Source organism: Oncorhynchus gorbuscha, linkage group LG18 (assembly GCF_021184085.1).
Source record: "Oncorhynchus gorbuscha isolate QuinsamMale2020 ecotype Even-year linkage group LG18, OgorEven_v1.0, whole genome shotgun sequence".
In the NCBI taxonomy this organism is placed as follows: domain Eukaryota; kingdom Metazoa; phylum Chordata; class Actinopteri; order Salmoniformes; family Salmonidae; genus Oncorhynchus; species Oncorhynchus gorbuscha.
The window spans coordinates 53,579,808-53,592,653 of NC_060190.1; the positions used below are offsets into that span (position 1 = coordinate 53,579,808).

At 43.0% G+C, this 12,846-nt stretch overlaps 1 protein-coding gene across 2 annotated transcripts in view; it reads right to left on the reverse strand.

Annotated features, from left to right (window-relative positions):
• Window positions 1–230: 230 nt before the first annotated feature.
• Window positions 231–12,846, reverse strand: part of LOC124003055 (ephrin type-B receptor 2-like) — a 157,093-nt gene continuing 144,477 nt past the window's right edge. Inside the window, exons 10-16 of one of the 2 annotated variants that reach the window (XM_046311053.1) lie at window positions 11,083–11,196; window positions 10,677–10,924; window positions 8,009–8,224; window positions 7,550–7,699; window positions 4,694–4,887; window positions 3,495–3,650; window positions 231–2,725 (exon numbers count right to left, since the gene is read on the reverse strand). In XM_046311053.1, coding sequence (XP_046167009.1) covers window positions 2,617–2,725; window positions 3,495–3,650; window positions 4,694–4,887; window positions 7,550–7,699; window positions 8,009–8,224; window positions 10,677–10,924; window positions 11,083–11,196 — 1,187 coding nt within the window. In that variant the 3' untranslated portion in view covers window positions 231–2,616. Of the gene's footprint in view, window positions 2,726–3,494; window positions 3,651–4,693; window positions 4,888–7,549; window positions 7,700–8,008; window positions 8,225–10,676; window positions 10,925–11,082; window positions 11,206–12,846 lie in introns of both variants that reach the window. The other variant, XM_046311052.1, reaches the window with a different exon arrangement.

A 12,846-nucleotide genomic window follows, 5' to 3' on the forward strand; every position in this document is an offset into this window, starting at 1 on the left:
GGCTGTGGACCCCTACTAGGAATGAACATGTCTGAGCAATTGGCTCCAGATAGAGATCCATGTCTGGCTCCTCAGTCTATATCGAGTACTGGGCCTGTCTCAGTGGATCTATCCATTAGCATCTCTGCAGTACTGATCTCATTTGCCTGAGTTTGTAAACTGTGTGATCTACCATCTCTAGGAATCCATGGGTTTGACTAACACAGCACCCCCCAGGCTCCCTAACCCCTCAAACAACACATCGGCCTCAATGGCATTGATAATGATAGATAGCTTTCCATTCATCAGACAGCTATTCACATAAGCCATACAGTAAATGCATTATGTATGTATAAAATGAAAATAGAAGTCTCAAGGACTCCACTTATCAGAAATTTTTGTGCACCAACAATGATTTCCTAAAATTCCACAAGGGCATGGAGGCCCATTGTATCGTACGATCTGTGTTCACACACCCTGCCAATAGACTACTTGGAAAAGCTGTCACAAGTGCTCCCCATCATCCATGATGTACAATAATTATAATAATATGCGTAAAATAATCCACTATCCCATGCTAATTTTACTTACTGCCCAGTCGTGAAAAGATTTGTCCGTGACCATACCAATGTGAGATAACCATATGTGGTGTTAAAACCCTAACACTTCAATATAATGTTACTTTAAATAAAAAAAGAATCTGGAAAAAAAGCTAAATATAATGTAAGCACATTATATTTTGTAAAGTGTATCAAATCCAAGCGCTTACAGGACAGTGTTCTGTAAAGTGTAACATATCAAAGCTCTGTGAAATCAATCATTAACTCAGCATGCTATCAAACACTAGCCCTTCAGCTTTGGGAGCTGTTGCTTTGTAACACAGAGCACATTTAGCCACGCACGCACGCACGCACGCACGCACGCACGCACGCACGCACGCACGCACGCACGCACACACACAGTGAAGTTTAAAACACGGGGGTAAACTCTACACTCTTAGAAAAAAAGGGTTCCAAAATGGTCCTTCGGCTGTCCCCATAGGAGAAGCCTTTTTGTTCCAGGTGGACCTCTTTTGGTTCCATGTAGAAACCTCTGTGGAAAGGGTTTTTACATGGAACCAAAAAGGGTTCTTCAAAGGGTTCTCCTATGGGGACAACTGAAGAACCATTTTAAGTTCTAGATAGTACCTGTTTTTCCAAGAGTGCAGATAATGTGACAACCAAAACATATGTGCCCTCCTATGTAAACATTATAGGGAAAACACCCATAATATGTCATTTTTTTCCATACATCCATGGAGGAAGTACTGTATGTTTGCTGTTTATTACACTGATTCTTCAAAATCCACAACTAACATTTTGCAAAAATGAAAATGAAATGAATAATAACAAAGAAAAACCTCCCTCTAGTCACCCAAAGAAACAATTTAAATCCATCACTTCCAGGTCTTAGTAACTATGTCCGGCTCATAGTGATGACATCACAGTCCCATTGTCAAGTGCATCTGATATGTACAGGATCATGACATCATCTGAGGTACACAGGGAGGATGTTCCACTTGGCAGGTTGTGATGTTTTCATTGAAAAAAATATAAACTTTCCCACGGTGAGAGGAAGCATGGTGAAAGAAAATCTTCAACATTTTCACACAGAAAAATGAAATGACTTGTTATGAGAAAAGGTATTTTGTTTTAATTTTTTAAGTGTTGCTATAAGTTGGTTGTTCATGGTAGTAGTTTCTACCAAAAGATGTCCAAGTCAACCATGGAGTGTAGATAAAGTTCCTCAGTCTATTCTGCTGTTTGCTTTTGGGGAGGCAGCAAAGATTTATGTTTGTTTCCTGTTTCTGAAGTTAAAAAAAAAACATATAATATTTCATTTTCTTTTTGAAAGTGATGGTCTTGAAATCTCCCATTTTTCATTGTCTTCTTGTCTGTTGCCCTTTTAAAGGGTAGTCTTTCTAGTCAGTTCACCTAGTTTACATCTATACTTATAGACTCCTTGAGTTTTCTCAACTTTTTTTTCTTTACAAAATTATTTACAAAATTCTTAAATCAAACAAACCAAAAAATGTAAGAAAAAGGTTCACCGTAAAAAAAAAACGAGGTGGAAGATGGAAGTAGAAATATGTCGCTGGTCAGTAACCTCTCATGATCCTGGTTCCAAGAAGGAACCTTGTTGGCCACATTGATTGATGTCTGGTCATGTAGACCCGCTGGCCACAAACCTTCAGAGCTGATCCTGAAAGGTTATGGGGACTTTGGATGAGGGGATAGAGGAGGACAGGAGAGGGATTGAAAAAGGGGACCGTGGAAGGACGGTAGTTTGTAGGAAGACATGTTTCACAGTCAAGCAAAAACACCTCCACTCCATCCATGAACCCAGAGCCTTGCATCCCAATCCCCTCTTCTCTGCTCCTCTCCTCTGCTCTCCTCTCCTCTGCTCTCCTCTCCTCTCCTCTGCTCTCCTCTCCTCTGCTCTCCTCTCCTCTCATCTGCTCTCCTCTCCTCTCATCTGCTCTCCTCTCATCTGCTCTCCTCTCCTCTGCTCTCCTCTCCTCTGCTCTCCTCTCATCTGCTCTCCTCTCCTCTCATCTGCTCTCCTCTCATCTGCTCTCCTCTGCTCCATTCTGGATGGTCAAACTTCCACAGACTGGATCTGGTTAATGGAGGCACGCATCATCTGCACACTGTTCAGGATCTTCTTCTGGTGGCCTGCTAACGTCACGCCCACGCTCAGGATGTCACTGTGGCAGGAGACACAACCACAGGAGTCAGGAGTAAGCCATCACAGACGACACAACAGGTTTTATTGCACAAGTCACATGGCATAAGCCAATGTAAAATCAACAAGTTAGATCAAGGCTAAATACTGGGCCCCAGTCTGACAAATTCCTAATTCAGTCCAAGGCATGACTGTTTACAGTAATTACTCTGTTTGTTGAACAACTTCTTCCATTCAGGAGACAATGGTCTTTTTTTGCTTCCTAACTCCATGGACTGATGAGCCTTATTTTTGAAAGTATTGTAACCAGTGTTGTGGCTGGAAAAGAATTTCAAACAGAATTGTGCTGATATCCGACGTGACCTTAGGAGGATATTCAGAGATATAGAGACAAGAGATAATGAGCAGAATAATGTGTGTCTTACTAAACAGACATCTGAATGAGTCTATCTGCTAATAGATGTCTTTATTAAGTCTACTGAGGCAGGAATGTATTCCTAAACATCACAATGTCTGTTAATTCTCCTATATCTTTTCTTTCTTTAAACTGTTGTATAAGAAACCTGGCAGCCACATGGCCAGAGTCTCTACGCTCTGTTCTAGCTCAGAGCAGTTGTGCTGCACAGTTATTATCTCCTAATGACATACAGTGAGAGGCATATTTATGATGAGCCAGGGGCTGAGCCTGGCCGTCATCCAGGCTTTAAGGTATGATACTGTCAAGGAATAGCCCACCTCCTCCTCATCCTTATCATCCTTATCAGAAACACAGGTCTGGGGTCAGCACTTACTCCATGGTCATCTGGGAAACCACATCAAAGCTGGCGAAGTCAGCATTGGCAAAGTTGTCTTTGTACTGGCCCATCTTGATGGCATCTAGCCACTCGTCCACAGTACTGAAGCTGGAGAAGTCTGGAACACTGCGGTCCAGGAGAGGAAGATGGACACTGGAGGGGGACACAGACACAAAGAGTCAAACACAGCTTTAGAGACAGTGTCAGTACTCTGTCACTTCTATGATGGCAATCAGTACAGTACACAATAGTGGAGGGCCTACAATAGACTAGTCAATAACCTAGCCTTCAGGACAAAAGAAAGTAACAGTGGACATTTTCCTAATCGATTTTGAAGAAAATTCTAATTGAGGACAACAGATGGATACTGGCAGGATTAGTGCCAGTGTCCACACAGTGTTTCTATTCCACACACCACCAACAATGTAAATATAGAGTAGGATATACGGAATTCAGTATATTTTAACATTCATAGGAAACTGACACCCAGAGAAAATGTGATTGGAAATGTTTTATTTTAAAATTGTGTAACTGTTTCAAATCATGATTTGCTTAAAGCATTCATGGAAATTACTTGATCTATCAAACCAAAGGGGATTTATTTACATAACCACTTGGCGCCAAAAGAAACAGGAGACACAATGTTCGGTAGAAATAAATTGTACCATGAATATCAAAACTGTAACCCAAAATTGAAAACATTGAAGGAATCATGTCCTTTGAAATGTCAAAGTGTTTTCCCATCTTTGAGGTCAGATGCATTAAATGATTTTGGATTATATAGTATCTATGGAAATAGGAAAGTAATACTGGAACACAGTCCTGAATATTGAGATGACTGGCAAGGAGAGACAGAGGGACACTCGTCTCAAACACACTAATACACAGACAGACAGACAGACAGACAGACAGACAGACAGACAGACAGACAGACAGACAGACAGACAGACAGACAGACAGACAGACAGACAGACAGACAGACAGACAGACAGACAGACAGACAGACAGACAGACAGACAGACAGACAGACAGACAGACAGACAGACAGACAGACAGACAGACAGACAGACAGACAGACAGACAGACAGACAGACAGACAGACAGACAGACAGACAGACAGACAGACAGACAGACAAGACTAATAGAAAGATAAACTGACAGAGATCTAAGGAGAGCGTGCTAAGTGTTCCACTCACCCTGATGACAGAGGGGTCATGGCCTTCAGACTGTTGGGGTTGCGGATCATCTTGTCCAGGTTGTTGACAATTTGGCTGAACTTGGGCCGGTTGTTACGGTCCTTCTGCCAGCAGTCCAGCATGAGCTGGTGCAGGGCCGAGGGGCAGTCCATGGGGGGGGGCAGCCGGTAGTCCTGCTCGATGGCATTGATCACCTGCAGGGGGAGACACAGATCTCTAAGGGTTGCTATGAGGCTCTAAAAGGAGGAGAAGGGAGAGGAGAGAGACAGAAATCCTATTGGAGAGCATCCTCTCACAATTCTCACAAACTACTTCTTCTATGACCAGAGTGCTATTTGGCTAACATGTTGATTAATATTTCAGTGATTTCAAATGAGAACTATGTTCTTGAAAAACAGTATGCACTGAAAGATAAAACCATAGCAGCGTTACACAAGTAAAAACACATGCCCACACACAAAACATAATCCTGCAAGCAGTATTATTATTATTATACTTCTCTGGGATATCTGGGACACTATCCCACCTCAACAACAGCCAGGGAAATTGCAGGGCGCCAAATTCAAAACCACAGAAATCTCATAATTAAAATTCCTCAAACATACAAGTATTATACACCATTTTAAAGATACATTTCTCGTTAATCCAGCCACAGTATCTGATTTCAAAAAGGCTTTACGGCGAAAAGCGCACCTTGAGATTATGTTAGGTCAGCGCCAAGTCACAGAAAAACATATAGCCATTTTCCAAAGAAGGAGAGGTGTCACAAAACTCAGAAATAGCGTTAAAATGAATCACTAACCTTTGATGATCTTCACCGGATGGCACTCCCAGGACTCCATGTTAGACAATAAATATCTGTTTTGTTCGATAAAGTTAATCTTTATGTCCAAAAACCTCATTTGAAATTGGTGTGTTATGTTCAGAAATGCATTGTCTTAAACAAACATCCGGTGAAAGTGCAGAGAGCCACATCAAATTATAGAAATACTCATTATAAACATTGATAAAAGATACAAGTGTTATGCATGGAATTATAGATAAACTTCTCCTTAATGCAACAGCTGTGTCAGATTTCAAAAAGACTTTACGGCAAAAGCACACTTTGTGATTATGTTTGGTCAGCGCCAAGTCACAGAAAAACATACAGCCATTTTCCAAAGAAGGAGAGGTGTCACAAAACTCAGAAATAGTGTTAGAAATATTCACTTACCTTAATGATCTTCATCGGAATGCACGCAATGCACTGAATCCCAGTTCCACAATAAATGTTTGTTTTGTTCGATAAAGTCCATAAATTATGTCCAAATACCTCTGTTTGCGTGTTTAGTTCACAAATCCAAATTCACATGGCGCAGGCACTTAGTTCAGACAACAGTTCCATTACAGTTTGTAGAAACATGTCAAACGATGTATAGAATCAATCTTTAGGATGTTTTTATCATCAATTTTCAATAATGTTCCAACCGAACAATTCCTTTGTCTTTAGAAAGGAAAAGGAATGCAGTTAACTCTCACGAGCACGTGCATGACTGAGCTAATGGCATTCTGCCAGACACCTCACTCAAACAGCTCTTATTATCTCCCCCTTCACAGTGGAAGCATGAAACAAGGTTCTAACGACTGTTGACATCCAGTGGAAGCCTTAGGAAGTGCAATATGACGCCATAGACACGACTTGAAAAACTACACACCTCAGATTTCCCACTTCCTGGTTGGATTTTTTCTTAGGTTTTTGCCTGCCATATGAGTTCTGTTATATTCACAGACATCATTCAAACAGTTTTAGAAACGTCAGAGTGTTTTCTATCCAAATCTACTAATGATATGCATATTCTATATGCATATGGGCACCTTATTCATCCAAGCTACTCAATACTGCCCCCCAGTCCCAAAGAAGTTAACAAAAACAATATTTTTTTAAAGGTTTTGGCTTGGCTGCATACTTACTGTACCAGTTAAGCATCACAGTAAAGTATCAGGCTAATAGTAATGGCTCTCCACATCCATGCAGATTGTGCCAGCAGTGATTTAATCTTAGTCAGTCTGGCCTTTAGAAACTGTGTACAGTAATGTTCCTGCTATTCAAATATCTACGTTTTGCCAACTCTATGGTCATTGTTATACCAAAAAGGTCTAGTCTGACAGAGTTGCCAGTGGTGTTGTTGGTGGTGGGAGAGGGTGTGGGGGGAGTGTAAGTAGCTCTGGATAAGAATGTCTGCTAAATGACTCAAATGTAAATGTGAAAAAATGGGGGAGGGATCAGGGAGGAGTGGGGAACAACTGGCCCAGAGGAGGGTTCTGACAAGGACCCACGATCCCCTGCTCATTATCACCACCATTATGTATCTCCATTCAGGCCCAGATTAATCTCATTCAGAGGCCTCCCTCCCAACCAAGACCCAGATGGAGTAGAAACACTATCTAGAGCCCATAATAAGATAACCGTCGAGCTCCTCAGTCCCTCTTAGCGCATTAGTGTTCACACTTTCAATTTGAAACTATTTTCATTATCTCTCTCCCCATAATTTGCTCTCTTCTCCACCACCCAGAGGGAGCCTGGAAACAGAGGCTCCAGTCAAGTCAAGAGCAGGAATAGTCTGCGGAGCGTTGCCTAGCATTCCAAATCATCTTATTATCGCTCTGTGGTAACTGGGTGGCTTTCATATTAAACCCGGGTTCGAAAGCTGCTATGTAGCCATGGGAAGAGAACCACCATGACAAAATGGATTCAGGAATAACATTCAGGAATAATCAGACGTCGTTCGAAATGATTTGTAAGCATTTGATGCCATGCTTAAAGTGGTTCTGTTTGACAAATGATATACAGATATATAAAGGTCTATAAATACATACGTCTTGATTGGTCATGTCCCAGTAAGGTCTCTCTCCATAGGACATGACTTCCCACATGACGATGCCGTAGCTCCAGACATCACTGGCGGACGTGAACTTCCTGTACTGGATGGCTTCAGGGGCTGTCCATCGGATAGGGATCTTCCCTCCCTGAGAAACACAACACAATGAGGGAACAACCTTATAGATGGAAGTGAGACGGAAACCTGATCGTCACAGTGTCCTGGCTCTGCAGAGAGATATTATTCACAGCAACAATACTCTGTAATCCAAACTGGGAGATGGATATAACTAAACTCCTGGGAGTGGATGTGTGTGACATGGAATAACGTAAAAATGGAGGAGAGGGACAGGTGAGGGGCCTTTGTTATGATGGGTAATGTGGTGTGTGAGGTGTGTGTGTGTGTGTGTGTGTGTATGTATATGTGTGAGTGTGTGCGGTGACGTCATGGTACTCACCAGGGCGCTGGTGTAGGTGGGATCTGACGTGTCGTCCTCCAGGAATCGGGACAGGCCGAAGTCGGACACCTTGCAGACCAGGTTGCTGTTGACCAGGATGTTGCGTGCGGCCAGGTCGCGGTGGACGTAGTTCATGTCGGCCAGGTACTTCATGCCAGAGGCGATGCCACGCAGCATGCCCACCAACTGGATCACTGTGAACTGACCGTCGTTTTGCTGCAAAACAAAAGGATCACAATATGATACATCCCCAGGTCTGAGACGTCCCTCTGTGGGATATGATTGAATAGATATGGCATAGACTAGGCAGGGCTGGGCTCGGTCTGGCAGGCTGCAGCTGTTCTCCCTGGATTGGCCAAGGCTTTACCCCATACATGTGGAGTGTCTGGATCTGGGCTGCAGCTGTGCCTCCACCTGCACCCTCACCACCCACCACGAGGACCAGAGATCAACTAGGGAATATCCGGGAGGATCATGACGAGAGATGAGAGAGTATGAGCGTAGACTGACAGGGATGGGGTGGGGACACAGATGGACCACAGACGGACTAGGCCCAGCTGTGTATTCCTCTAGGGATCTTCCCAGTTTATGGTTAGCCAGATCCTCTATGCCTGTGTCTCTGAGTCTCCTCTGAACTCTTCGTTGCTCATTAGCAGAGCAAGGAGTTCTCCTCACGTCCATCAGCTCCTCATGCACCTCATGCACCACAGCAATTAAGTCTTATGCATTATTCATGAGGCTGAATTCCCTAATAAATACACAGCTCCTCGTAATCCCTGCATCCCTGCACTGTGTTTGCATATACTTTAATTGGGAAGATTCTTCCACCAAAGTAATTTGGATCGGGTTAGCAGACAGAGAGAGGCATCATTTATATCATATAGATCTATGGCTAATACATGCTCTATGCAATTTATGACTCAATCCCAATTCTAGTCATAATGGTAGAGATAATTGTTTTCTGAAGAAAGCTTTCTTTTTGATCGTTATATGGCCCCCCAGCATTTGATACTTCCTCTGCCCGTTGTTGTCTCCATCCATCTATTAGCTGTGATTGATCTAGTCCTCTCTCCCTTGCAGATGCTTCATAGAAGAGGGGGCTGCACCAGGTGATCCTTCAGCTGGCAGCTCCCATCTAAGGTGGTCTCCTCTGCTGCTCCACCCTCTTTCACAGAGCGCCATGTTCTAAAGCGCTGACGTGTTCAGACAATGTTGTCAAAAGCTGTCACAGTGAGGTGCCACAGTGACACTGTTGCTTGGAATACAATGTGCTGTCAAATATGCTTAACACACAGAAACACACAGACACATACACACACAACCCATCAACTTCAAGAGTGAGTTGGCACACAGTGTGTCAGAGGTATGAAGCAGAATGCTAATAAAGTTAATGTTTTGCTTCTCTAGCAGTAGACAGAGCAGCAGTCTGCTGACAGGCGGCTGGCTGGATCCCTTTTTAAAGGCAGGATTTTAAAAGAAGAGTTTACGTCTCAGGTTTATAATATCCTCCCATAGCTCAGAGCTGACACTTGTCAGTGTGCTTTCTGCCCTGAGTCGTGAAAGCCTTACTCAGTATGATCTATGTAGAGGTAGACAATCCCAATGTGATGAGGAGTGACAACTAGGCTAGGACAGAGGTGGTGGAGGGAGGTGTTATCCATATAGACACAGTAGAAACATCAGACATTTACAAACATAAACATAGTGATTCATATCAAACATGAAACCCTTGGCCCTTATTGAATTGATTTGTTTTCCATATTTAATCATTCACTCACAATAGATTTACAGTGAAGTAACTCTAATAAGAAAAATGGTAATCCTTTATTTTTGTGAAGATCAGACATGTCCAATTTCCATTAATCCCTAGCTCTTTCCTACTCAGTTTTTTTCTCACTCACTTCAAACTGACAATGAGTCCAATTAGAGGATATGAAAGCTTGTGGACACACAGTCACATGCTCCCGTTCAGCTGAAATGCTACAGACAGACGGCACAGGACTGGCTGACAACAGACAGCGGCCTTTCACCTACAAGCCAACTTCATTCTCTGAAAGATGGCATGTTTTCTTCTTACAGCGCTAATCATTCGAAACCCTCCCAAAGGATGAGGTGAGGTTAGATATCTGGAATGTATGTAGACGGTACTATAAGTTCATAGGTCCTTGTCCTTCTCTGTGACTCAAACAGAAGGAGTGAATGTGGGTTAGTATGATAAATACAGAATGAGAGCATAACTAACTGAACTGAACTGCTGGACTCTCTTCCTCACTAGTGCCTATAGTGAGCTACAGTACTGTACTTTTTACTGTAGTCAAACATGGAGATCAAGGGGAAATGCTGAATAACAGGCAGCACAAGTTGTAGCAGAGTGTAAATCAATAATTGGACTAGACAGACCCTCAGGGAGCATTAAGACCGCAGCCTGATTGGGTAGAGAATGATCTCTCTAAGGACTTGTGGTGGACACTATGCTAAGTAAAGAGGAGACTCATATGATTAATGTTCTGCATGTTATTCACTTTAACCTGGATGGGTTGGCATTAGTGTGTGTATTTAGCAGTCATTTCCCAGAGTGTGTGTGCGTATGTGCCTGTGTGTCTACCTGTTTATCTGCACAGCCATTAGTGTTAATATTTGACTCAGATTCAAACACAGCGTAACTCACTCTGAGGAAAGAGTCCAGTGATCCGTTCTCCATGAACTCAGTGATGATCATGACGGGGGCGCTCTTGGTGACCACACCCTCCAGGTGGATCACGTTGGGGTGGTCAAACTGACCCATGATGGACGCCTCAGACAGGAAGTCCCGCCTCTGCTTCTCTGTGTAGCCCGACTTCAGCGTCTTGATGGCCACAAACATCTCCCTCTTGCCTGGGAGCCTCAGGTTCCCACTGCATACCTCTCCGAACTCTCCTACAAGACACAACATAGAGGCAGAGAGACAGTTAATGAGAGGAGATGTCTGACAGAGGTTACAAACATTAAAATGATGAGGCAAAATATGATTAATTGGAATACAGGCAGCATTCAAAATCATTATTTTGTAAAAAATGACTGGCCTTTCTCTTTACCTGCGCCAATGACTTGCTCAATCTTCACACAGGAAGTGTCAATCTCCTTAGCAAACTCCCTCACCGCCTCGTTGGGGTCCTCATATGTAAACGGATCAATATATATCTTCATTCCTGGAGTCACTTGGAAAAAGAAGAGGCCGATGTAATTTTTTGTTCTGACACACACACAAACAAACTCTGTCTGCCTTTAACATTCAGAGTTTGAGTAGACAATGCAGTGTATTACTATGAGTCAGAAAGGTTAGTGTTAGTACAAGGTAGAGGAATGGTAGGTTTGGCTTGGGGCCTCAGGACTGTAATAATCAATGTGCAATGACATGGCATTTCTAGGTAGTCTTTAGCAGTGATAAGGCAGGTTAATGTATGTATCAGCTCCAGAGTCAAAGCAGACCATTAACACCCAGGAGAGACAGCCAGACACTATATCAGTATCACTCTCTGCTCCAGGAAATAAATTGTCTCTCTTAAGCTCTGACGCCAGGTAAATTGGCTTAAGGTGGCCTTTAAGTGTTTGGGGACTTAACTGTCCCAGGTTTTAAATCGGAGTACTCTGACTCTCACTTCCACATCTGGCCTGAGGCTTCTTTAATGGTTATTGTGTTCATGCACAGGCAGTCAGTGAAGCTGAGATACCTGCTTATAGAAGAGTCATGAAACCTGCATAGCAGACTGAACTGAAAAAGTGTTAAGGAACAGATGGAGATTCTCCTTTAAGGCAAAAAAAAGAATCCCCAGTCAGAACCTCCTATCTCTTCCCAAACTATGGAGCAATCCAAAGACCACCCACCAGAACATGGCAGAGACCACCTGATATAGGGGAGGACAGCCAGTATAACTGTGACCATCAGTGTTGGGATGAAAACACACACAGGGGAGTGGAATGATATTAATAGCTGTGAAATGCCCTCAGCCTCTCTGGCAAAAGTCCTCACTGAATTACACCCAGGCAAAAATGAGTTCTGTAAATACAGCATTTACTGCAACCTGATACTATTGATTACACATGGGAAAGCTGTCTCCATTGATAAGCCTGACTAGAGAAAGAGCTAAACAGAAAAATATATAAATAAATACAACTGAAATAAGCTCAGAGAGGAAATATATCCGAGCATTTCTGTTTAGCTGAGTGAAGGAGGAGAAAACGATAAGCCATAAGCTCCCAGGGAGAGCCAAACTAGTTTAAATCACCACGCCTGGCTACATCTTGAAGATTTAGTTCTATATCATGGAACTCTGGGCCAACGTGCTTTACATGGAAAACAAAATGATTAATAAAGGACATTCCTTCACAATCTCCTTTGAATTTTTCAAAAATGGCAAATGGTGTGTGTGGTATTAGCGTGTTAATGAACTTAACAAGCTAAAAGAAGGCTAAATGCTATTTCCACAACAATGGAATCAGTTGACTATGAAATGAGACCCTACAGGGAACACACACTTGTACACAGGTTATGTTGTGAGTAAATCCTAGCATTAAGACGGTTGAGGAAAACAAGAGAGAAGATTACCAATGGAGAGGTGAGAAGAAGCACAAGGTTGGGAGGTAGCCAAGGACACTAGCGTGTCAGGTGGTAGCCACGGAGACAGGTATGTGAGGCAGCAGAGGGTTGAATGTTAGGCATGGAGGCTTCTGCATGAGCCGGTAGCCATGGAGACAGGTGTGTGAGGCAGCAAAGGGTTGAACGTTAGGCATGGAGGCTTCTGCATGAGCCGGTAGCCATGGAGACAGGTGTGTGAGGCAGCAAAGGGTTGAACGTTAGG